The 27,016-nt window shown below is 44.0% G+C and overlaps 1 protein-coding gene across 2 annotated transcripts in view; it reads left to right on the top strand.

Annotated features, from left to right (window-relative positions):
* RALGAPA2 (Ral GTPase activating protein catalytic subunit alpha 2) overlaps positions 1-27,016 on the top strand; it is a 380,381-nt gene that overhangs the window by 54,770 nt on the left and 298,595 nt on the right. For both annotated transcript variants that reach the window (XM_060253668.1, XM_060253669.1), the window contains exons 10-12: positions 12,641-12,865; positions 17,110-17,283; positions 21,198-21,326. In XM_060253668.1, coding sequence (XP_060109651.1) covers positions 12,641-12,865; positions 17,110-17,283; positions 21,198-21,326 — 528 coding nt within the window. The remainder of the gene's footprint in view (positions 1-12,640; positions 12,866-17,109; positions 17,284-21,197; positions 21,327-27,016) is intronic.

Here is a 27,016-nt window from a genome sequence, read left to right on the forward strand (position 1 = left end):
TTAAAAGGGGTAAATACACTGAGATGAGGAGGCATGTGAGGAAGAAACTGAAAGGAAAGGTACATACGGTCAAAACCCTTGAGAAAGCTTGGACGCTATTTAAAACTATAATCCTAGAAGCTCAGATAAAATACATACCACAAGTTAGGAAAGGCACAAACAGGCATAAGAAAAGGCCTGCGTGGTTAACAAATAAAGTAATGGAAGCTGTAAAAGGTAAGAAGGACTCCTTTAAGCGGTGGAAAACCAGTCCAAGTGAGATTAGTAAAAGGGAACACAGGCTGTGGCAAATCAAATGCAAGACTGTGATCAGGCAGGCAAAAAGGGACTATGAGGAGCATATTGCAAAAAACATAAAGACCAACAATAAAACTTTCTTCAAATATATTAGAAGTAGGAAACCAGCCAGGGAGGCAGTGGGGCCCTTGGATGACCATGGGGTAAAAGGATTACTGAAGGAGGATAGGGAAATGGCTGAAAAGCTAAATGAATTTTTTGCCTCCGTCTTCACTGTAGAAGACGAGAACTTTTTGCCCGCCCCAGAACCACTAATTTTGGAAGGGGTGTTGAAAGACCTGAGTCAGATTGAGGTGACAAATGAGGAGGTCCTACAACTGATAGACAAATTAAAAACTAATAAGTCACCGGGTCCGGATGGCATACATCCGAGAGTTCTGAAGGAACTCAAAGTTGAACTTGTGGATCTTCTAACAAAAATCTGTAATCTTTCATTGAAATCTGCCTCCATTCCTGAGGACTGGAAGGTAGCAAATGTCACCCCCATCTTTAAAAAAGGTTCCAGAGGAGATCCGGGAAACTACAGGCCAGTCAGTCTGACTTCAATACCGGGAAAGTTGGTAGAAACCATTATCAAGGACAGAATGAGTAGGCACATTGATGAACACGGGTTATTGAGGAAGACTCAGCATGGGTTCTGCAAGGGAAGATCTTGCCTCACTAACCTGTTGCATTTCTTTGAGGGGGTGAACAAACATGTGGACAAAGGAGACCCGATAGATGTTGTTTACCTTGACTTCCAGAAAGCTTTTGATAAAGTTCCTCATCAAAGGCTCCTTAGAAAGCTTGAGAATCATGGAGTAAAAGGACAGGTCCTCTTGTGGATCAAAAACTGGCTGAGTAATAGGAAGCAGAGAGTGAGTATAAATGGGCAGTCTTCGCAGTGGAGGACGGTAAGCAGTGGGGTGCCGCAGGGCTCGGTACTGGGTCCCATGCTTTTTAACTTGTTCATAAATGATTTAGAGTTCGGAGTGAGCAGTGAAGTGGCCAAGTTTGCGGATGACACTAAATTGTTCAGGGTGGTGAGAACCAGAGAGGATTGTGAGGAACTCCAAAGGGATCTGTTGAGGCTGGGTGAGTGGGCGTCAACGTGGCAGATGCGGTTCAATGTGGCCAAGTGCAAAGTAATGCACATTGGGGCTAAGAATCCCAGCTACAAATACAAGTTGATGGGGTGTGAACTGGCAGAGACTGATCAAGAGAGAGATCTTGGGGTCATGATAGATAACTCACTGAAAGTGTCAAGACAGTGTGCGTTTGCAATAAAAAAGGCCAATGCCATGCTGGGAATTATTAGGAAGGGAATTGAAAACAAATCAGCCAGTATCATAATGCCCCTGTATAAATCGATGGTGCGGTCTCATTTGGAGTACTGTGTGCAGTTCTGGTCGCCGCACCTCAAAAAGGATATTATAGCTTTAGAGAAGGTGCAGAGAAGGGCAACTAGAATGATTAAAGGGCTGGAGCACTTTCCCTATGAAGAAAGGTTGAAACGCTTGGGACTCTTTAGCTTGGAGAAACGTCGACTGCGGGGTGACATGATAGAGGTTTACAAGATAATGCATGGAATGGAGAAAGTAGAGAAAGAAGTACTTTTCTCCCTTTCTCACAATACAAGAACTCGTGGGCATTCGATGAAATTGCTGAGCAGACAGGTTAAGACGGATAAAAGGAAGTACTTCTTCACCCAAAGGGTGATTAACATGTGGAATTCACTGCCACAGGAGGTGGTGGCGGCCACAAGTATAGCCACCTTCAAGAGGGGTTTAGATAAAAATATGGAGCACAGGCCCATCAGTGGCTATTAGCCACAGTGTATGGAGCACAGGTCCATCAGTGGCTATTAGCCACAGTGTATGGAGCACAGGTCCATCAGTGGCTATTAGCCACAGTGTATGTGTGTATATAACATTTTTTGCCACTGTGTGACACAGAGTGTTGGACTTGATGGGCCGTTGGCCTGATCCAACATGGCTTCTCTTATGTTCTTATGTTCTTACTCCATTTTATGAGGGAAGGTGAAGAGTTTATGGACAGAACACAGGAAGCACTCCTGAGAGAGCAACAGGAGGAAGGAAAGGTATCTCAGCAAATAGAGGAACACCCAACACAAGAGGATGGAAGAATGTAACCCACAGATGCAGGAAAATCAGGAGACGTTATGAGCTTCTGCTGTTAATCAGTTGGTTCCAGGATCTCCCCATAGGTATTGATTGTGGACTACTGGAACAAGGCCTACTTCCCAGCCTCTGCAAAGCTTGAGGAAATTTCTCAAGCTCTTGTGGAGAAATATTCGGATCCCCAATATAGGATAAGGTGTGTGCTGGTAATTGGGGTTTCCCTGCTCAGAGGAGTAGAAGCTAAAGTATGCTGACTGGACGTTGTCTCAAGAGGTGTGCTGTCTACCAGGTGCACACATCCAGGATATGACAGAAAGGGTAGGAAGACTTGCCAAGCCCACAGATTCTTGCTTGCTCATCATGTGAACAAATGATACTGCCCAACACAGCCCAGAATGTATTAAAAGAGATTATGAAGGTGAATGACCTGGGTGTCCAGGTTGTGTTTTTGTCAGTTCTTCCTCTCTGTGGCTTAGGAAGACTGTGGCTTAGGAAGGGAAAGAAGAATACTGCAAATAAATGACTGGCTACATAGATGGTGTCATCAGGAAAGGCTTGGATTCTTGAACTGTGGCTGAAGCTTTTTAAATGAAGCTCTTCTATTGTGAGATGGTTTGCTCCTCACAAGGGTAGGAAAATGTGTTTGGTAAACACATTTGCAACCTAATAAGGATGGCTTTAAGCTAAATCACATGGGGGAGGCAAGACAAAAATGCAAAGCCTAGTATGATGCCTAGAATGAATACTAAAGTTTTATGGGGAGTGACGCATATGCTAGGAAACATTAACTCACAGGTAATACAGAAATGAAAACCTCCGGGCACATAAACCATGGATTCTAGTGTCTCCACACTAATGCACAGGGTATCAGAAACAGGCAGAAGGAACTGGAAGTCCTAGTACAGAAAGGGGATTATGACCTAATAAGCATTAATTAAACTTGGTGGAATGACACTCACAATTGGAATATTAGAATTGAGGGGTGCAACTTATTTTAAAGGGACAGACAAATAAGGAAGAGCAGAGGCGTAGCATTATATGTGAAGCAGGTATATACTTGTGAGGAAATACATGAATCTGAATGTGGCAGTTCAGTTGAGAGTCTCTGGGTAAAAATAAAAGGGATAAGAAGCAATAATGGGTCTGCTACAGACCAACAGGCCAGGTAGAGGACATGGATGAGATACTCCCACAACAGAGTTCAAAGTTCTCAAAGACACAGGACACGGTGGTTATGGGAGGTTTCAATTACCCGGATATCTGTTAGAAGTCCAACTCTGCTAAAAACAAAAAGTCAAATTCCTGACTTATCTTGCTGGCAACTTCCTTTTCAAGAAAGCAGAGAGGGAAACAAAGAAATTTGCTATCTTGGACTTGATTCTCACCAACAGGGAAGAACTGGTTGGCAAGGTACTCTGAATATTAAAGGTAAAGGGAAGAACTGGTTGGCAAGGTACCCTGAGTATTAAAGGTAAAGGTAGTCCTCTATGCAAGCACCAGTCATTTCCAACTCTTGGGTGGCGTCACATCATAATGTTTTCACAGCAGACTTTTTAATGAGGTGGTTTGCCATTGCTCTCCCCAGTCATCTACACTTTTACCCCCAGCAAGCTGGGTACTCATTTTACTGACCTCGGAAGGATGAAAGGGTGAGTCAACCTTGAGCCGGCTACCCGAACCCAGCTTCCACCGAGATCGAACTCAGGTTCTGAGCAGAGCTTGGATTGCAGTACTGCAGCTTACCACTATGTGCCATGGGGCTCCTTACCCTGAGTATTAGTGACCATGTAATTTTGGAATTTACAGTCTTGGGGAAGGGAAAAGCTGTACATAGTCAGACATACGGGTTGGACTTCAGGAAAACAAATTTTGACAAACTTAAAGATCTTCTTCGTGGTCTCTGTGCATCACACTGATGGGATATAGGCGCCCGCGCCGATCTCGATCGGTATTCTTGAAAGCTGCGGATTTCCGCGCCCCCGGCCCAGTGCGCATGCGCCGAAGCCCCACCGAGCATGCTCACAGGGACCGGAGCGGACATCCCGCCAGTTCTCTTCTGACCGCCGCTTGGATCAGTCGATCTCGCGTCACGGTCGGTAAAACCCCTTTTTTTTCTTGGAAGTTGCATTCGCTACTCGAACTTAATAGACTTTATACTAAATCAACAGTCTTTTTAAAGACTCAGGAGCGGGGAAGCGGTGAAAAATTCTTTTCCGGACTTTTTACCTCATCCTTCCTTTTTCCCGCCAACCCCCCCTCCCCCCCCAACCGCATGGAAAAGCGGTGGGGCTTTTTCAAAAGGTGCAAGAATTGCGGCAGCAAAATCGCCCCTCCAGACGGGCACGCTCTTTGCCTTTTTTGCTTAGGAGAGACGCACATCCCTGACACGTGTGTGCACTGTGCTAAATTTTCCCGCCAGACGAAGAAAAATCGCGCGGGTCGTTTAGCAGCGGCGCTGATGGAGAAAGCGCTATCTCCTAAGAAAATGGCGGCAACACATAAGCCGTCGACACCGGAGTTGGGCGGTATCGACAAAACCCCCTCCGATGCCGATCGCCCCACTAAAACGGGCTCGGCATCTAAGTCCGCCTCCTCCACTCCTGCAAAACGGCCAAGGGAGGAGAAGGGACTTCAACCGGAAGCGAAGAAGAAGTCGGACAAACATCAATCGTCCGCAACTTCGCTCCCGACATCACCACCGGAATCGGCGACGAGAGTACCACCTCTGAAGCTCTTTGCTTCACCACGCCGCCGGTTAAGCCCCCCGGTACTGGCATCGATGTTGACGCAGATCGCCATTTCTTCAGACTCTGATCGCGATCTAGATCTGACGCAAAGATCGGGGACGGAGGGCAGTCCACCGGAAATTCATACTGTGGAAGACACCATCCGATCCCGAACTCCGCCTCGCGACCCCTCGGTCAGCCCAGATCACCGTCGGGTCCGAAGCCCAGAAAGGGATCGATCCACCACTCCCGGTCGCGAGAGCCTCGGGCGTGACCATTCAAACAGCCCTCGTAGAGATCACCATAGCATTCGGCGGCGTCATCGATCCCGAGATTCGGAAGAGAGATCCCTCAACAGAGATCGCTCCCCGCTTCGGAGACCACCGCCACCAATGTCCTGGGACCAGAGACAGTGGCAATACTTGTATGGGTCTTGCCCTATGCCTTCCATGTTTCCGTGGTTTCCGGCTAAACACTTGGATTGGGACCAGCAGTCCGAAGCCTCGGTTAGGTCCCGGACTTCGTATCGACCCCGACACAAGCCATCAGCGTCGGTATCGAAGCCACAGGAAACAACGCCTCCAAGGAGACAAAAGACCCCCCCACGCTCCCGGAGCATCGGAGGACACCGGAGTCACCAACAGCTCCAGAGACCCCTAAACATTCCTCAGGACACTCAGACTCAGGTGAAGGTTCACACGGATCGGAGGAGGGCTCTATCCGGGAAGAACAGAACATCTCCTCCCCGGATGAGCCAGCGCCATCGAATAAGGTGGGCGAAGAACTACCCATATCCCCTTCCGAGGACCTAAAATCTTATGGGGATCTAATAAAACGTATGGCACAAACCCTATCACTCCCGACAGTCCAACCAAAGCCGGTAGTTACCGACAACGTGTTCGACGTCGTACAACTAGACACATCGACGGCAGTCGCCTTACCTCTCACGACAGTCATGCTCCATACCACAAAATCTTCCTGGGACAAACCGGCTTCAACACCGATAAGCTCCCGAAGGCTGGACCACATGTATCGGGTCCAGGAATCCACAGCCGAGTTCCTGTTTAATCACCCAAGACCAAACTCGGTAGTTGTAGCCTCGTCTTCAAAGGCTAGAAAGACACACGCTTCTCCACCTGACAGAGAGGGGAAGAAGTTGGACAATTTAGGCAGGAGATTTTACACGGCTGGCTCGATAGGCGTGAAGGTGGCAAATTACGGTGCATGTATGGGCCGTTATCAATACGCCCTATGGGATCAGTTATCGACTCTACCAGACCTGTCAGAACAAGCCAAACAGGCACTAAAAAAGATCCAAAGGGAAGGTTTAGTGCTTGCCAAACAGCAGATCAATTCTGCCAAGCATGCAGGGGACATTTCCGCAAAGCCACTCACCTCGGCAATTACCTTAAGACGTCACTCTTGGCTAAGGTCGACAGCATTGCAGCCAGATACTCAATCCTATGTCGAAGATCTCCCCTTTGATGGAAGTGGATTGTTCAGCTCCAACACAGATTCTGTGCTGCAAGAGATGGATAAAAGCATCAGAACATCTCGCAATCTGGGAGTCCCCATCTCATCTAGAACCCAAGGAAAACGTACCTGGAACAAGCCGTGGAACAAGAAACCGTTCCCCAAACAGCCTACCGAACAACAATGGAGACCTAAAGGTTCCACATCCTACTCCAAACCTCCCTACAATCCCAAGTCGAAATACTCACCGACTTCCTCACAACCAACCAGACAGAAGGGGAACAGATCATCTAAACAGGGTCTTTGACTGCCCTTCCCCCTGTTTTCTCCCCTCCCCTTCGGACCCGGGCCATACCAGACTCTTCCCATATTTCCAGGCTTGGTCCACAATCACTACGGACAAATGGGTCCTGTCGATAATCCGGACGGGTTATCAAATAGAATTCAGAGAAAACCCGACAGTCCCCACTGTCGTTCACACCAGGGCATCCCTCACTCTGCAGGCAGAGGTCCAATCCCTCCTCAAAAAAGACGCAATCGAGCAAGTGCCAATCAGCCAGACTGGGCAAGGCTTCTACTCCCGATATTTCACCATACCCAAGAAAGATGGCGGCCTTCGACCCATTATGGATCTCCGAGACCTGAATCATTTCATACCAAAACAAAAGTTCAGAATGATCTCCCTGCAAAACATATTGCCCCTACTGAACCGGGGAGATTGGATGGCATCCCTGGACCTGCAGGATGCCTACTCGTCAAGAAGACAGGAAGTTCCTCAGGTTCTCTATTGGAGACAACCATTACCAATACAAGGCCTTACCCTTTGGCCTCTCCACGGCACTGAGAGTTTTTACAAAGACTGTGGTGGTGGTGGCAGCTCATCTGCGTCTACAAGGAATCGTTATTTTTCCCTATATAGACGATTGGCTGCTAGTGGCGCGCTCCAAACCTCTGCTACTCCAGCATATAGAGATCACCCTATCCCTTCTACGAGCACTAGGCCTGCAGGTCAACTTAAAGAAATCGGCTCTGCAACCCTCTCAGAGGGTGCAATTCATAGGAGCCATATTGGACTCACAAGCCTGCAAAGCATTCCTCCCGATAAAAAGGGCGGAAGACATCATAGCACTGACACACACGTTCCTGTCAAACCCTACAGTTACGGCGTTCCAGGCCCAACGCCTCCTGGGCTTGATGGCAGCGACAACAGCAGTGCTGGAATTCGCCAGGTTCCACATGAGAATTCTGCAGTTGTGGTTCCTACAAGTATTCAATTATCAAACGGACCCTCCCTCGCGCCAGCTGACTGTCCCAACGTCGGTGCTCCAGACCCTGTCCTGGTGGCGGGAGAAAAAGAACCTCCTCCGAGGGGCCCCATTCCACAGACAAACTCCTACCTTGACCATAACGACAGATGCATCTTTATGGGGCTAAGGAGCACACGCGAACAACATGTGTGTGGGGGGCAGATGGCCACCGGATCTTCTGCGCTACCACATCAATTTCCTAGAGTTGCTGGCCATACATCATGCCGTTCTCTCATTCAAACACCTGATTGGGGAACGGACGGTAGCAATTTTAACAGACAACACAACAGCCCTATCCTATGTGAACAGACAGGGCAGCACAGTCTCGAGGAAGTTATGCCTTCTAGCGCTAAGAATCTGGGAAATTTGCAGAGAATCAAACACAACTCTAGTAGCCTCGCATCTGCCAGGCAATCTGAATTCTTGTGCGGACTACCTCAGTCGGGGAGGAGCCTCACTCCACGAATGGGAACTCAACTGGGAGTTTCTTCGACCGGTGTTCCAGAAATGGGGCACACCGGACATGGATGTCTTTGCCATGAGCAGCACCTCGAAATGCAACAGTTTTTGCTGCAGGGGCGGAGCAGACCCTCTGTTGTTGGGAGATGGACTACTGATCTCATGGACCCATCTACATGTATACCTCTTCCCGCCGATTCCGCTAATCACGCAGGTAGTCCACAAGATATACCGCGAGCGCCCCAAGGGGATTCTCATCACACCGTGGTGGCCCAGGCAACAATGGTTCTCCCCTGTACTGCAGCTGTCTCACGGAACGTTCCATCAGTTTCCGATGAACTTGGACCTTCTACTGTCTCACGAGGGGCGGGTGGTGCACCACGATGTGCCTCACTTGAAACTCACGGCGTGGAAGCTGGAGTGACGAGGTTGTCGGATAGAGCTCTGCAAGTCATGCTAAATAGTAGGAAATCGTCCACTAGAAAATCCTATGAATACAAATGGGAAAAATTTGTCCAATTTGTAACCAAAACTGCCAGAGATCCAAGGAAGGCAGGCCTTCCACTTATACTGGACTTTCTACTCTCGCTTCTAGATAAAGGACTAGCTGTGTCATCTGTGAGAGTGTACCTAGCAGCCATATCAGCTAATCATGACCAACTGGAAGGCCATTCGGTGTTCTCGCACCCTGATACCAAACGGTTTCTCAAGGGGTTGTCGAGGTTATACCCTGCGGTAAGAGACCCAGTCCCCGCATGGGACCTCCCGGCGGTACTTCAGGCGCTGACGGGGAAACCCTTCGAGCCTATGGCTACTTGTTCCCTGCAATTGCTATCTTGGAAAACAGCCTTCCTAGTGGCCGTTACTTCAGCTCGCAGGGTGGGTGAGTTGGCAGCATTGCGCTGTGACGAGCCATATTTGCGGTTCAGCACTGAGGGAGTGAGACTACGCCCTGATGTAACCTTTCTCCCGAAGATAACATCCTCTTTCCACCTGAATGCGGAAATATGTCTACCCACTTACTTTCCAAACCCAAATACAGACTCAGAGCGAAGGCTCCATACATTGGACGTGAAAAGGGCACTCTCGTTCTACCTACACAGAGTAAGACCGGGACGTAAAGACCCCAGACTTTTCGTCTCGTATTCCACAACGTCACAAGGTGTTAGAGTTTCGTCACAGAGAATCTCTAAGTGGATAACTGAGACCATAAAGTTGTGCTACCTATTGAACAAGAGACTCCTGCCGAGACACGTTAGAGCTCATTCTACTAGAGCCCTAGCAACGTCGGCGGCCTTCATGAGGGGAATTCCCCTGAGAGACATTTGCGACGCTGCCACATGGTCCTCCTCGCATACATTTGTAAGACATTATGCATTGGACCTGAATTGGCGTAGACGTTCATCAGTGGGCTGTGCAGTGCTTCAAGAAGTTTCTCGCTGATGGACCGTTGCACCCTCCTCCAGGTAGGACTCTGGCTTGCTAATCTCCCATCAGTGTGATGCACAGAGACCACGAAGAAGATAAACAGGTTTCCTACCTGTAACTGATGATCTTCGAGTGGTCATCTGTGCAGTCACACTACCCGCCCTCCTTCCCCTCCGCTGCCGGTCCATCTCTAGGGCTTACGCAGCGGTCAGAAGGAACTGGCGGGATGTCCGCTCCGGTCCCTGTGAGCATGCTCGGTGGGGCTTTGGTGCATGCGCACTGGGCCGGGGGTGCGGAAATCCGCAGCTTTCAAGAATACCGATCGAGATCGGCGCGGGCGCCTATATCCCATCAGTGTGACTGCACAGATGACCACTCGAAGATCATCAGTTACAGGTAGGAAACCTGTTTTTATGCTAGGTACAATTCCATGGCCAGCAATACGTAAGGACAAGGGAGTTCAAGAAGGGTGGGAGTTTTTTAAAAGCAAAATATTGAAGGCACAATCATGAACGATTCCTATGATAAGGAAAATGGGAGGGGCCTAAGGAAGCCAAGGTGGCTCCATAAACAGCTTTCTAAGGACTTGAGAAATAAAAAGGACTCTTTTAGGAAATAGACAGAGGGCTCTGCTCATGACCTGAGTTCGATCCCTTGTGGAAGCTGGGTTTTCAGGTAGCCGGCTCGAGGTTGACTCAGCTTTCCATCCAGAATAATGACTTTATAACATGTGAGGATATGATTGATAAAAAATGAATAATTAAGTCTTGGCAAGTAATTAAGGAAGAAGAAAAAAGATACAATGGTTAACATATCTCCAACTCTTATCGAGACTCAAAGAAGTTAAACATTGGGAAGGAAATACACTAAGGCAGGGATGGCCAACGGTAGCTCTCCAGATGTTTTTACCTACAACTCCCATCAGCCCAAGCCATTGGCCATGTTGGCTGGGCTGATGGAAGTTGTAGGCAAAAAACATCTGGAGAGCTACTGTTGGCCACCCCTGCACTAAGGAACCTGACTCAACTTGAAACAACAATTTTGAACACAAAAGAAGATCTTTTAGGACACATTTACAAGCCCCTATTGCAATATGATTCAGAAACAGAACAAGTCAAGACATGTATGGTGAAATGGTCACAAAGCTTTGGGAAAGAGGTTCAGTTTCAACAAAAGGACAAAAAATTTACAGCAAGCCAAGAAAACTGGTGCAAAATGTTCTGATTGTACATTACATTGAGATGGTGGACAAAAATTACAAAGGACTATGTTGGAAATGTTATCAGATAGATGGTACCTTTTACCATATGTGGTGGTCCTGCAAGAAAACAAAACCAAAAAAAAGCCTGGGTGGAAATACATACAGAAATTCAAAAGATCTTAAAAATCAAATTTGTTATTTCATCATATATTAGGAATTTTACTAATGAGTGTGGATAAAACAATGCATGAACTACTCAGATATATGTTAACTGCAGCAAGGTAGTACTTACAGCTAAGTGGAAAACTGCATGTTGCCCAACTCTGATGAACTGGATTGATAAGATGCAAGGGTATGCAGTTACGGCAAAATTGACAAATTATATTAACCAGAAATCAAAAGGTAAATTTGAAAACAACTGGAAAGTTTTCTATTATTATTATAACCTTTTCTTGTAGCCAAACTTCTTGTGGTAAAAATATAACTGATTAAGTTTATTTCTGTGTCAACCATAATTAAATATATAGCTTGGTAGCTCAGTATATGATAATATTGCATGATAGATATGATAGATTTAATATAAAATCCTATAGGTTTTAGTTGTGACTATTTTTAAAAAATCTTTTAAAATGCTAGCTTGAAAACTTTATAATGGCCCTAATGAGGTTACGTATACTACGTTTATGTTTCGTATGCAAATGTGTTATGTAAATTGATTGAATGAGCTGGTCGTTGATTGTAACAATAAATCTGAACTTTGAACTTAGTGAAGGAACTATCATATTCCATAGTAGATCACATTGATAAAATAGGATAACAATTTAAGAAAGTAAGAGAATGTATTTATTTATTTATCAGATTTACTGTATATCCCGCCCTCCCCCAACAGGCTCAGGGCAGCTATTATATTATATTATAGAATATATAGAAATACTTTAATAGGAGGCTATATTGGACCTTTAAATAGTGTGTGTGTGTATTATACACATGCACACTTTCTCATGAAATGCTGTCATGTTATTATGCTAATATTATCATGTCATGCCCTGTATTGCCTAAACTATTCTTCTTACAGCAGTTCCTCACTGGAACAGGCTTCCTTGAGAGGTGATGGGCTCCAAAGAAAGAGAGCCCATTTCCAGTTTTTAAACAGTGGCTAGATGGCCATTTAACAGCAATGCTGCTTCTGTGAATTAGGCAGATCGGTAGAACAAGGGTGGGAAGGGTTGCATCAGTGCTTAGTTCTTGTGGCCCTTTGTTACATGGCCAGGGAAATGCTGTTAGCCACTTGGGGATCAAGCAGCAATTTTCTCCAGGCCAATTTAGTCAGGGATCCTGGAAGTTTTTTTGCCATCTGGGCATGGAGCCAGCAGGGGTCACTGGGTGTGTGTTGGGGGGATGTGTTTGTGAATTTCTTGCATTGTGCAGGGGGCTGAACTTTAAAATAGGGTTCCGCCATACTTTTTTTAAAAAAAAAATATTTTTCCTTCTATTCCAGCTGCAGTTGGTGGGGCTGTTTTCTTGAGGGGGAGAATGTCTGGATGGTTGAGGGCTCTTCAGCCTTTTCCAGCCTTGTGTATTATGCGACAAGTTAATCACTGTATTTTCTTTCTTCCTTTATTATTGAAGACTGTGGGCAGCTCAGTTCAAGATAAAAACCCTGAAATGCAGAACAGTGTCCCATCAGATCCGGAGAAAAACCATTCCGATCACAGCCTCTTGCCTGAGAGGAGGCTCAGCGATTCCAGCTTCTGCAGCATTGAAGAGCAACATCAGGCTGTGTACAAGATGGTGCAGCAAGTCCTCTTGTCTACACGAGGCTACATCAATTTTGTCAACGAAGTGTTTCGCCAGGTTAGCATTGAGTATATGCAGTTAATTCTAAGGGAAATTATGCCTACATTAGTGCAAGAGTGTAAATGTTATAGAGTAGTTTGTTATATCAACTAAAGTTATATCAACTTATGTGGTCTCCTTTGGGAAGGCCATGGAAGTAGGTAATCTTTTAGGTAGTGATCACTTTCTGATTTTTTTTTTATTTTTACATCTCAAATTCTCCTATTTGCAGTCTCTGCCCATTGACTCTTTGATTCATTCGTCTAATCATTTATGCCATGTCCTCTGGAATTCTAACCTTAATTTAGTTGTCCATAATTGTAACATTCTAGGGAGGTTTCCTTGATAAGGATGAATTATCCTTAGGTCCATTGTCCATAGAGTGGCTGGAGACTTGGGATGGTTGCGTGCCCGTCAAATGAATCCCTGTCCAGAGACTGAGGTGGAATTGTTGAAGCAGAGCTGCTCAAGGGGCAAGGAGTCAGCCTGCGCTGGAAGACTGACCGGTTGCTATTGTGAGATGCAACAAACACTTCTTCTGGAGAGGCAGCAGATGAAAGCCCTCAATATTCAAGGACTGTCAGAGAAACCTTCTAGTTTGATAGTTGATTCTAGTTTCTCACAGTATGGTTTGTTTTAAACATTTATATCTTATGCTCTCTATTAAATTTGGTACTTGAAGTAGCTTAGAATTTTGCAGTAAGGCTAAAACAATAATATATAACAACACTCAACTATAACCAAATTAAAAAATAGCAACATTAAAATAACATAAAACAAAACCTATAAAGACTATGAGCAAAAAACACTACATGCCACATGATTGTTGATATTGTGCATGTGTGTGTAGGTGCATGCAAGCATGAACATCTGGTGCTAGAAGCACAGAAGATGTCACTGGACAGATGGGAGGCTGGAAAGACCTTCAGCACTCTGGGTGCCATGAGAGAGAAGCCTAGTCTCCACAGCTGCACATCTTCCTTGAGGAGATGGGACAACAGATCTTTTGAGGAGATTCTTAAGTAGTTGCATTTTCTTGGGCAGCAGGAGATGGGAAAGGAGGCAAGAGGACAGAAGGCTTCAGCAGATGAAAAAAGGAAAGGAAAGGTCCCCTGTGCAAGCACCAGTCATTTCCGACTCTGGGGTGTCATTGCTTTCACAATGTTTTCACCGCAGACTTTTTACAGGGTGGTTTGCCACTGCCTTCCCCAGTCTTTTACCCTTTCCCCCAGCAAGCTGGAAGGATGGAAGGCTGAGTCAACCTTGGGCCGGCTACCTGAATCCAGCTTCCGCCAGAATCGAACTCAGGTCGTGAGCAGAGAGTTCAGACCTCAGTACTGCTGCTTTACCACTCTGCGCCACGGGGCCACTATACAGCAGATTTGTGTATGATAATTCTGTCGATACCAACTAGTGTTCATTTTCGATCAGACAGATCATCCCATTTGATATTTCTGTGCATTCCACTCATCCTTCTTGTCAATATTTGCACTGTCTCCTTGTTCTGCAGAAGAATGTTCCTTGCTAGTGTGATCTACTTGTTCTCTGGGGCTCTGCCTGCAGGGCTTTGTTTGTAATTATTATAAGGCCAAGGGGAGGGAGGAGAGAGTCAGAGGCTCATCTTCAGAGTCTGTTTGCTCCACCTTCCCTGGCATGCTGTGCAAGAATCCTGCCTGTAGTCAGGAAAGGAGGCTGGACTGCAAAGCTGGTGAGTGTATTGGTGGAGTAGAGGCAGAAGCCTGTGCTTTGCCTTCCTAATGGGGGGAGGATAGAGGGAGAGGTTTACGGCTGCCTCAGAAAAGTTTAAAAGAGGCTGGGAGAGGGAGTCCCTCAGTCTACGACTCACTATGGACTGCTCTGCCCAGCAGTAGGTTTCCAGGGTCTCTGGCAGAGACCATGCATAAAGCCTGCTAGATCAGAACAATGGTCCATGTAGACCAGCAACGTGTTTCACACAGCAGCCAGCCAGTTGATCTGGAGAGCCAAACAGGACTGAGGAAGGCCAAGACCCTACCCACAGCTGCCTCCCAGCCCTAGTATTCAGAGGTTTTCTGCCTGTGTAGATGGAGACCACCATAGCTGAAGTCATTGATGGACCTCTTCTCCATGAGCCTGTTTAACCCCCTTTTAAAGCTATCTGTGCTCATGACCATCACTACTTCCAGAGAAAAGTCTTTCCCAATACTTACCACCTAACATCTTTTTTAAAAAAATGTAAGCTGTTGAATTGGTTATTGAAACTGGCACTTTCTGCAGGCAAATATTGTCCTTTAACGCCAAGCTGCAGCGCTTCTGAGTCACTTAGCAGTGGGATCCACTTCCAAACTTTATTTTTCCAGGATTTGTTTGCAAATTGTGTCATGCTATTTTCGTCCCGTTTACACCACAGGCATTTCATGTCAGTTAACACTGAACAAGTTTATATTTTATTTTTCACCTGGAGTATATAAATATACAGTACAACATTACTGAGCAACAGGCTGTATTTCATGGGAGTTTCACACTTGATGCAGAGGCAAAACCTCAAAGATGCTCCTTTTCCACATGATCTACCTCTAGTTCTTGACCCACAGTTTGAGAACAACTGTCCTGGGTTTATGCAGGTGTGAGCAAAAGAAAGATAAATGTTTTTTCCGTGTTATCTGTGAACACAGCTGCATTTCTAGGGAAAGTAGCAAGGAGATTTTATTTTAGTGTATAGCTTTCTTGGCAAGAAAAATTAATGGGCTGGGGTACTGTTAGCTGGGTTCCTGTTAGGCTGCCCTCTTCTGACACAAAGATGAATTACAGTAATTTAATTTCATTCTTGTACAGTTGCTGGCAGCAAGCCACAAACAGGAGTGACTTGCACTTAAGATGCCTTCCATTTTCATGAGGTCTGGGAGTCATCTTGAGCACATGCAGGGCTCTTTTTGTAGCAGGAGCTCCTCTGCATATTAGGCCATGCCCCCCCTGATGTAGCCAATCATCCTGGAGCTTACAGTAGGCCCTGTACTAACAGCCCTCTAACTCTTGGAGGATTGGCTACATCAGGGGGCGTGGCCTAATATTCAGAGTCGCTCCTGCTAGAAAAAGAGCCCCGAGCACATGGATCTCCTGGGCAGGATAAGCATGTCCCCTTGTCGTATAGCATAGTTGCATAGGGTTGTAAGATTACCCCACTTGTTATGGATTGGCTGTTTGAGTTGCACTACAGCATTTAATTTGCATGCAGATTCTAGGTTGGATCCAGCACAGGAATAATGTGGACAGAAGGAATTTCCCATCCATGGAGTGCAACTTCATTGCTCCCTCCTGTTGCAGCCCCAAATACCCCATTCCAATGCTGCTTGTGGAGGAGAGGGGACTGCAGGAACAGCACCTGGGGGGAGGGGTCCACAGTGGAAGGAGGGACTATATGGAATTCCCCCCTTCCTTCTACCTGCAGAAATCCATCATGGGATTCAAGCACTTATGTCTGTCTACATGGAGGTAACTGCTACTGTGTTCAGTGGAAGATGGTTCCAAATCTGCATTGGATTGCCAATCAGTTATTAATGGACAAGAGCAAGAGTCCAGTAGTACCTTAAGAACTAACAACATTTGTGGCAGGGGGATGAGCTTTCATGACTCACTCATGAAAGCTCATACCCTGCCTCCAATTTTGTCAGTCTTGAAGGTGCTACTGGACTTTTGCTCTTTTCTACTGCTACAGACAGACTGAGACAGCTGCCCATCTTGATCCAACTATTTTGGACATTGCTTGTTCTGGGTTTAGTGATTATCCTTTTTCTCTTAAATTAATATGATCCTATTATGCAGAATCAAGACTTTAAAAGTTGCAGTTTTAGTTTTCTTTTGCTTCCAAGAAATATTCAGAGGGTTGGGGTGTTAACAGATAAGAGAGGTTGTGCATTTTTGAGCATTTAATCTTCTCTTCTCCTTCTTTCATTGTTCTACAAAAACCCAAGCCCTATTTTTCTTCCTTCTCCCACTCAGTATCTTTCATAATCTCTGGCCTGCATTCACACCAGCTGCAGTTTTATCACATCATTTTCACATAAATGACTCAGTCCATTTTCTTTAAGGTTGCATATATTTGCACGTTAGCAGTGTGGGTTAAAGTGGTGACAAGAAATTCAAACCCGCGCATATTTTTGCAATGTGGATTCTGCCTTGATAGAAGGGGCTGCTCTAAATGATCCATGGTGTGCTTTCTGTCTTTCTCGGTACACAGTTTCATTCCCATGACATGTCACTCAGGCTTCCTGTCAACATTTTAGGCTTTTTTACTGCCCTCATCAGAGATATCATCAACTGAGAAGGTAGTGAAGGTCTACAGGAAGTGGATATTGCAAGAAAAGCCGGTGTTCATGGAAGAACCAGATGTGAAGGAAACTGTTCAAGAGGATGATAACAACTTGGACTCTTCGGCAGCAGAGACAGATGGGAAACAGGTATGCTACTGTTCATTACTAAATATGTAGAAAGTTTATGATATGTATTCTTTGGGATTTACAAACAGCTCTGTGATCTGTGACTGTTGGCCATGATAGCAGCGGGGTGGTATGCAAGACAACACATGAGACTAAGTTTGCGATGCTCTATTATGGGTGACTGTGTCCTCTCTTTTTGGTGTAGTGGTGAAGTGTGCGGACTCTTATCTGGGAGAACCGGGTTTGATTCCCCACTCCTCCACTTGCACCTGCTGGAATGGCCTTGGGTCAGCCATAGCTCTGGCAGAGGTTGTCCTTGAAAGGGCAGCTGCTGTGAGAGCCCTGTCCAGCCCCACCCACCTCACAGGGTGTCTGTTGTGGGAGAGGGAGGGAAAAGAGATTGTGAGCCGCTCTGAGACTTTTTGGAGTGGAGGGCGGGATATAAATCCAATATCATCATCATCATCATCATCATCATCATCATCATCATCATCATCATCATCTTCTTCTTCTTCTTCTTCTTCTTCTTCTTCTTCTTCTTCTTCTTCTTCTTCTTCTTCTTCTTCTTCTTCTTCTTCTTCTTCTTCTTCTTCTTCTTCTTCTTCTTCTTCTTCTTCTTCTTCTTCTTCTTCTTCTTCTTCTTCTTCTTCTTCTTCTTCTTCTTCTTCTTCTTCTTCTTCTTCTTCTTCTTCTTCTTCTTCTTCTTCTTCTTCTTCTTCTTCTTCTTCTTCTTCTTCTTCTTCTTCTTCTTCTTCTTCTTCTTCTTCTTCTTCTTCTTCTTCTTCTTCTTCCCCCATTAGCCTCTCTCAGCCTCCAGAGAATCTCCCTCTGTCATACCATTTGCATTCTTCCTTCGAGAAGCTTTGCTGACTCTCCAAAAGTTAATAGGACTGTGTCAGCTAATGCTCCGAGCACAGGAAGGAAGATGTTATGAAGCTGCACGGAGACCTGGCCTTGCTCTGATGCCTGATTTGGCACAGGAAATTATCCTGTCTCTTTTGGGTTTTTGCTTATAGTGGCTGCATAGCCAGCAGTTCTCAAGTTTTATCTTTGAATTTTTTTCTAAAAAAAAAAGAACCTCTGTGACTTCATGAAATTATGTGGAACAATAGTGAAATGTTCGGATAATAAGTTTTATTAGGGTTACATATGGGAATGGAACTTAAGACCCACATAAGTGGAATGTTTGGAGTTAAAATTCATAATTTTCTTACCAGTTCATTTCTATTAGACATATAGATGCGCAGTCTGCTTTTTTTAACATTGTTAAACGAAACTTCACCTTAATGCAGGTTTGGAATATAAGAAGTTAACAGGGCTGGTTTTCTGTTTGATCAAGGAGGAGTTTTCTCAGGATTGTTGGACAGTCTTTCGCAGCTTTCATAGGTGCCACAGGACAAAGTTTGAGTCCAGTGGCACCTTTACGATCAACAAAATTTAATTCTGGGTATAAGTTTTCATATGCGTGCACATGTGCACGCACACTTCTGAATTAAACTTCATTGGTCTTAGAAGTGCCGCTGAACTCTAACTTTGTTCTGTTGCTTCAGACTGACACGTCTACCTGCCTTCAGGGACCTGCCTATCTACGGGACCGCCTTTCCCCATATATTCCCCAGAGAGCACTGCGATCAGGGACAAAAAATCTGCTGTCTGCCCCTGGCCCAAAAGAAGCCAAGCTATGCATAACAAGATCTAGGGCTTTCTCGGTGGTAGCACCAGAACTCTGGAACACCCTCCCAGAAGCTATAAGGGCCCTGCGGGATTTGTCGGCGTTCCGCAGGGCCTGTAAGACCGAACTGTTTAAACAGGCTTTTGTGGTTGATTGAAAATGGACTGCCACCGGACATCCCACAGAATGCTGGCGAGCATAGGCAGAAGTCAATACCGCCTAGATTGGACTTAGACAGCGCTAATAGTTTTAAATTGATAAGTAAATTATGGTTTTATATGTTTTATTGAATTGATTGTTTTTATGATGTTGTGAGCCGCCCTGAGTCCGCTTGCGGAGAGGGCGGGATATAAATGTAAAGTAATAATAATAATAATAATAATAATCTGTAGTCGCCACAGTTACTGCTGCAGAAGCTGGACTGTATTCTTAAACCAACAAGTCCCAAATGGGACAGTAGCCCCAGTGTTAAGTCGCCATATTGGGAACATAAGAACATAATTCCTATTGCGAGCATATAATGCTATGCTTCTTAATATCATACACGTAGATGGGGTGACTGTCTCTGAACCCATTTTTTTAATTCCTGATATATGATTAGAAGAAGCAGATCTTACTGAAAAATTTGCAGATGGTCTGCCAGAGATCATTTCTGATATCGTAGGAAAAGAGGTCATGAAATTTACAGCGCTGAAAAAATATGTATTTAAAGAATAATAAAGTTATTTTAATCCAGTTAATGTTCAGTATTCTGTTAGCAATCTCCTTTTATAATGAAACTAAACTTCCATGTACTAGATATCTAATTTGCAACCCTTCTGTGGTTGAGCAGATTCACTTATGAACACATATGAAGCTGCCTTAAACCGAATCAAACCTTCTGACCTTCAAGGTCAGTATTGTCTACATAGACTGACCATGACTTTCCGGGGTCTCAGGTAGAGGACTGACATATCCCCTACCACCTGCTTCTTTTTTTAACTGGAGGTGCCAGTGGTTGAACCTGGGACATTCTGCTTGCCAAGCAGCTACTCTACCACTGAGTGGCAGCCCCTTTTTGTTGTAGGGGAGTAGGTGGTCCTTAAGATATGCAAGGCATATTGTCTGTGATGACATAACAAATTTGATTTTTAATGTTTTTGAATTTCTGAATGCATTTCTGTCCAGTATTTTTTTTATTTTTCTGCAGGACCATTTTTTAAAACTCAAAATATTTTTTAAACTCAAAATATTTATTGAAATAATATAAAAACGTACATAGTATTCTCTGTGTATGGGATGTTCAGCTACAAGAACAAATAGTCAAAAGTACAAACAAAATGAGTGTTAACAGTTTTGGTGATCAAGTAAGCGGTATCCTAAAGAGGGGGGGAAAGGGGGAGAAGGGGAAGGAGGAAAGGGAAACGGGAAGAGGGGGCAAGTGAGGTCAGTGCCATGCTAGTAGAGAAAAATATTCTGCAGACAATACTGAGCAGTGTTGAGCCGAAGAGCCCATATTCCATAAAAGGAAAGGTTCCCATTTGCGAAGAAAAAGCGTGGTCCTTAAGATATGCAAGGCAGCATATGATGGAGGCAGTGGTTTCTGAATGGGGCAGGTACATATAAAACCTGTGTACAGCAGTGCCACTACAGTGGTACTGGAGAAAAAGTTGACATAAAAACATGTGTTTCAGACCATGACAGGCATCTTTGTCCCCACCCCACCCCCCAAAAAACCCCACCATAAAAGTTGCTAAGCCCCATAGGTTTGGTCAAGTTCAGTCCTTCTGCTCAGCCCTGTCATGCGAGGGGCAGAAAAGCTTGTTCTCTTGGCGAGGGCGTGTTCTGTTGGGTTACATCCCCATGTTTAAGAATCTCTGCTGTTTGTCCATGAAGATTCTAAACAGAGTGTTGGGTACAGCCTAGTCAGTTTCTTGAGTCTTTTTGTTAAAGTCCTCCTTAGCACCATTATTAGAATTTAGTGTGATGAATTTTGTTTCATTTTTTATTTTTTTTAAAGTTGGATTTGTATCCCACCCTCCCTGCTAAAAGCAGGCTCAGGGCAGCTCGCAACACATAGCTTACAATAAAAACGTTTACATTAAAAGCATTAAACAGTTCAAAATAATTTGATTCATGGTTCAGGTCATGCGCATCCCTATACTTGATGGGACTGAGCGCTGTCATGCGAGCTGCTAAATGGCATTTATGTTATCATTTATACCTTTTTATCTTCATGACTATGATACCCAAACTTACCAGCATATGTAATTATTTTTGAAAGCTCACATTTGGCCATAAAAGGTCCTCCAGTTGGGGAAGAACCCACTCCTTCTCTAGTGCTGTTAGCAGAGGATGCGTATTAGAAGATGAAAACAAGAACGTTAAAGCAGGGGTTCAAGCGACACTACAGGTAAGCTGTTCACAGGGGTGAGGAGATGTTTAGACCGGAGGTTTTCTAATTTCCATTCTTATTATCTTGTTTTTTGTTTCTGAAGGTGTCTGCTTTAAGGAAAATTCTTCTTTATAGTAAACTAATAGGTACCAAAAAAAAGAAAAAAAAGAGCTCTGTCTTATATACAGTCTATCTGACTAAAATTTAAAGAGAAACATTTGGTCAGCTGTATATATCTGACAAGGTGTGAGGAGAAGAAGAGAAGAGACTGGATTTATACCCTGCCCCTCACTACCTGAAGGAATCTCTGAGTAGTTTACAATCTTATTTCCCTTCCCCTCCCCACGACAGACACCCTGTGAGCAGTCTTCCCTCTAAGCTGAGTTAGAGCTTCCCTCTAAGCTCACACATTTTTGTCTTAGCTCAGGAAAAATGGCCCAGAGCAAACTTAACTTATGCAGTAGCTCACAACTTTAATGCCAGCAGCTCATGAAGTAGAATTTTTGCTTACAAGACTCCACAGCTTAGAGGGAGTATTGCCTGGGAGGTAGGTAGAGCTGAGAGAACTCTGACAGAAACTGTTCTTGAGAGGAACAGCTCTGCAAGAACTTGTGACTGACTCAAGGTCACATCAGCAGGTGCATGCAGAGGAGTGGGAATCATACCTGGGTCTCTCAGATAAGAGTTGGTGCACTTAACCACTACAACCAAACTGGTCTCGTGTCTACTGTGAACTTCAGTCCCTTGGTTGTGGTTTGACCAGCCTAAGGAGATCTCATTTCTTGCTTCAGTTTCCTTTGCCTAGTGCTTATACAAGCATTCTTAATAGCTCCCCTCTCCCTAGCGGGCTACACAATCCATTTTTGCAGTAAACCTCAAGAGAATAATAATCACTGAGGCATTTCTCCTATGAAGGCAGGAGAAAACCTAGGATGGAATTGCTGAACTCAAAAGGAATATTCTGGAATTATTCTTATCAACCAGTCATGGTGTTGCCAGAGAAGAAAATTAGAGCTGTCCGAGTAAGGTGGAACCTGCCTGTGACTTACGCATTTTTGCTTGACTCAACAGTGAGTCTGTCCTATTAAGGTCATATTGAGTTAGTCATTCCCCCTCTGTTGAAAAAGATTTGAACTGCATTCTTTGGAAGAACATGGCTGCCCCCATGTATTGCGTGTGGGGAGCATATCCTTTTGGCTGGGCAATGGGAACTACCTTTGATCTTTGCACTTTCTTCTTGAGATTTTCAGCCAATCCTACCAAAACTTCTTTCACTAACAATTCCCATCCCCTCATTAATGGCCTTTTGCACATCTGCTGCTGCTAAGACAGTTGAATCGCCCTTTCTTGACTCCCCTCTTTCTTGTATATACATATTTTTATTATAAGTTTTCAATCAAAAATAAAACTTATTACAGAAAAAAAAAAAAACGAAAAAAAGCATCCAAGTAGAGAGTGATTGAGGTTACATTGATTTACCTAACTACATATACCGTCTAACATCTTAACTTAAGTTATAATTACAACAATACCAATAACTAATAAAAAAAAAGAAAACTAGTCCATATTTCCATACAACCATATATTTGCATACACATCATTTGTTTCCTAGCCATAAATAAAATTTTTCCCATTTCTTTGTGGCATCGCATTTCGATATCCCTCTTACCATATTTGAGAGAATATCCATTTCCGCTACATTCAAAATTTTTTGTATTAAGTCATCCTGCTGTGGGACACCTTTCTGTCTCCAAACTGAGGCATAAAGAATTCTAGCCGCCGTCACAATATACATTGTTATATACTCATCCTCACGTGGGACTTCATTTCGAACCATCGAAAGTAACATTATCTCTGGTTTAAATTTAATATTCACTTTTAAAATCTCTGTTAATAGCCTATGTACCACAATCCAATATCTTCTAGATTGCTCACAACTCCACCACAAATGAAAAAATGAACCTATCCCTAAATTACACTTCCAGCATTTCGGGGGGTAGATGGGTTTATTTTATTCAGTTGTACCGGTGTGACATACCACCTATGGAAAAGTTTAAAAACATTTTCTCTGAAGTTAACCGGTTTGATAACCTTATAATTATTTCTCCAAAATAGAGCCCATTGGTCTAGCGTAATAGACTCCCCTCTTTCTTGAGCTTTGGAGACTCTGATCAAATAAGCAGCCCGGGGGCCGAATCAGACCCCCTTAGGGCTCTTATCAGCCCACAGAGCAACTGGCTGTCATCTGCCTCCTCCTTCTCTCTTTCGCTTCCTTCTGCATCACAGCTTGCTTTGCAAGGCTTGCTCAATTGCATAGGAGCTAGAGAGCAGAACCTCTATTTTCTCCATTGGCTGAGGCTTCTCCCTTGGGGAGGAAGGGGGGGGGGAGACAGAGCTTGTTTCCCCCAGGCTCTCTCAATCACACAACAAAAAAAAACAAGCTAGTGACCAGTTTACTAAGAAATATATAGAAGCCAGTCCAAATGTCCAAAACATGTACATTCAAGTCCCAAAGTAGTGTGGTGACAAGCCAATCGATTAAGTACTTGTTTCTTTCCAGTCTTCATCAGACCTGGGACCAATATTGATTCAATTATATAGATTCTTTACATAATTTTTAAAAAAGGGGACGCAGAGCGTCTCCAACAGCAATTTCACATTGGCTACAGCTCAGTATGAAGTCTTGCGCAAGAAGCCTCATACTGAGCTGTAGCCAATGTGAAATTGCTGTTGGAGATACTCTTCATCCCCCTTTTTAAAAATTATGTAAAGAATCTATATAACTGAATCAATATTGGTCCCAGATCTGATGAAGACTGGAAAGAAACAAGTACGTAATCGATTGGCTTGTCACCACACTACTTTGGGACTTGAATGTACATGTTTTGGACATTTGGACTGGTCTCTATATATTTCTTAGTAAATTGGTCACTAGCTTGTATTTTTTCTTGTGTTATCCATTATAGTGACCTCTCTCGGATTGTATTCTCTCTCAATCACACAGCAGAGCTACTGAGCCAAGCCTTTCTTCCTTCTATTGGCTGAGGCTCCTCTCCCATCAGTCCCCTGGGGAAGGAAGGAAAGAACTAGAGCTTCCTTTGCCCAGTTCCCTGGATCTCATGGGAGAAATACAAAGAAAGCACCTTTAAAACCAATGGGTGCTAACATTTTAAGCATGTTTTAAGTTTATATATATATATATTTATAAACCTTTATAAAGTTTATATCTCTGCTACCTAATCTTAAATAGGTACACACATGGCCCGGCCCAACAAGGTCTCATTTATGTCAGACCCGGCCCTCATAACAAATGAGTTTGACATCCCCACTTTAGTCAGTTATATTTCAATATTTTACGATAAAAAATTTGACTGCAAGGATAAGTTATTAATAATTATTTAAAAAAACCCTTTCCAGCTGTTTTCAAATTCATCTGTTAGTTTTTGGTTAATATAATTTGTCAATTTTGCCATAACTGCATATTCTTGCATCTTATCAATCCAGTTCCGCAGAGTTGGGTAACACACAGTTTTCCACTTAAGCTGCGAGTATTACTCTTGTAGTTAAGAAGATATTGAAGAAGAAGAAGAAGATATTGGATTTATATCCCGTCCTCCACTCGGAAGAGTCTCAGAGCGGCTCACAATCTCCTTTCCCTTCCTCCCCCACAACAGACACCCTGTGAGGTGGGTGGGGCTGAGAGGGCTCTCACAGCAGCTGCCCTTTCAAGGACAACCTCTGCCAGAGCTATGGCTGACCCAAGGCCATGCTAGCAGGTGCAAGTGGAGGAGTGGGGAATCAAACCCGGTTCTCCCAGATAAGAGTCTGCACACTTAACCACTACACCAAACTGGCTCTCCAGTATAACTGAACAGTTCATGCATTGTTTTATCCACATTCTTTAGTAGAATTCCTAATAGTATTGTCTGTGATGACATAACAAATTTGATTTTTAATATTTTTGAATTTCTGAATGCATTTCTGTCCAGTATTTTTTTATTTTTCTGCAGGACCATTTTTTAAAACTCAAAATATTTTTTAAACTCAAAATATTTATTGAAATAATATAAAAACTTAACATAGTATTCTCTGTGTAAGGGATGTTCAGCTACAAGAACAAATAGTCAAAAGTACAAACAAAATGAGTGTTAACAATTCTGGTGATCAAGTAAGCGGTATCCTAAAGAGGGGGGGAAAGGGGGAGAAGGGGAAGGAGGAAAGGGAAACAGGAAGAGGGGGCAAGTGAGGTCAGTGCAATGCTAGTAGAGAAAGATATTCTGCAGATAATACTGAGCAGTGTTGAGCCGAAGAGTCCATATTCCATAAAAGGAAAGGTTCCCATTTGTGAAGAAAAAGTGTGTTAGCTCAACATTTACCAGTGTCAGATTTATTGTCCGCTATTTTGTCAAGCATAAAATATTTCCACAGCTTAAGTATCCATGTCTGAATCAAAGGTGGAGGGGGTGCCTTCCATTTAATAGGAATAATATATTTAGCTGCTATAAACATAATAGAAAGCAATTCCTTTTGAGGCTTCGTTAGCTGATGATCTTCCCATAAATTTAACAGAAGGGTTTGTGGTAAACAGGGTACCAGAATACCCATAATTTGCTGAATATGTTATACAACTGTATGCCAGAAATTTGTGATAACCGGACAGGTCCACCAATTATGTAGATAGGTCCCGATCTGACCACAGCCCTTCTAGCATGTGGGAGGAATAGCACATAACATATGAGAAAGGCGAGCCAGCATTAAATACCATCTGGCCAGAACCTTGTTGTTGTTGTTCAGTCACACAGTCGAGTCCGACAAAGTCATGCCAGGCCCTCCTGTCTTCCACCATCCTCAAATTTGTGTTAGTTATATCAGTAACGCTGTCCAGCCATCTCATCTTTTGCTGTCCCCTTCTTCTTTTGCCTTCTGTCTTTCCCAGCATCCGGATCTTCTCCAGTGAGTGCTCCCTTCTCATTTGGGGACCAAAGTATTTGAGTTTCAGCTTCAGCATCTGACCTTCCAGGGAACAGTCAGGGTTGGTTTCCCTTAGGACTGACTGATTTGATCTTCTTGCAATTCAAGAAACTCTCAAAATTCTTCTCTACCACCACAGCTTGAAAGCATCTATTCTTCTGCACTCAGACTTCCTTATGGTCCAGCTCTCACAGCCATACATTACTACTGGGAATACCATCGCTTTGACTATATATTGGCAGGGTGATGTCTCTACTTTTTATTATACTGCCCAGGTTCACCATAGCTGTCCTCCCAAGGAGCAAACGTCTTTTAATTTCATGGCTACAGTCACCATCTACAGTGATCTTGGATCCCAAAAATGTGAAGCCTGTCACTACTTCCATGTCTTCCCATTCTATTTGCCAAGGTGTGTTGGGGCCAGATGCTATGATCTTAGTTTTTTTTAATGTTGAGTTTCAAGCCTACTTTTGTGCTCTCTTTCGCCCTCAACAAGAGGGATTAATGGCTCTCCAAGCATCAATCAAATGTCACAGTTCCATATACCAAATAACATTCTTTGGAAGTCTGCCCCCGTAGTCTTTTTTTATTTATCTTTTTTAGGTTCCAGGACCCCATTCATAACTCCAAGAATTACTATTTCCCCTTCTTGGAAGTCCAAAAGCTTCTGGAAAAAATCATTATAATTTTTTTCTTGGCATTATTTGGGGCATATAGAGATGCCAATGTAATGATCT

This window comes from Heteronotia binoei, chromosome 14 (genome assembly GCF_032191835.1).
Source record: "Heteronotia binoei isolate CCM8104 ecotype False Entrance Well chromosome 14, APGP_CSIRO_Hbin_v1, whole genome shotgun sequence".
NCBI lineage: Eukaryota > Metazoa > Chordata > Lepidosauria > Squamata > Gekkonidae > Heteronotia > Heteronotia binoei.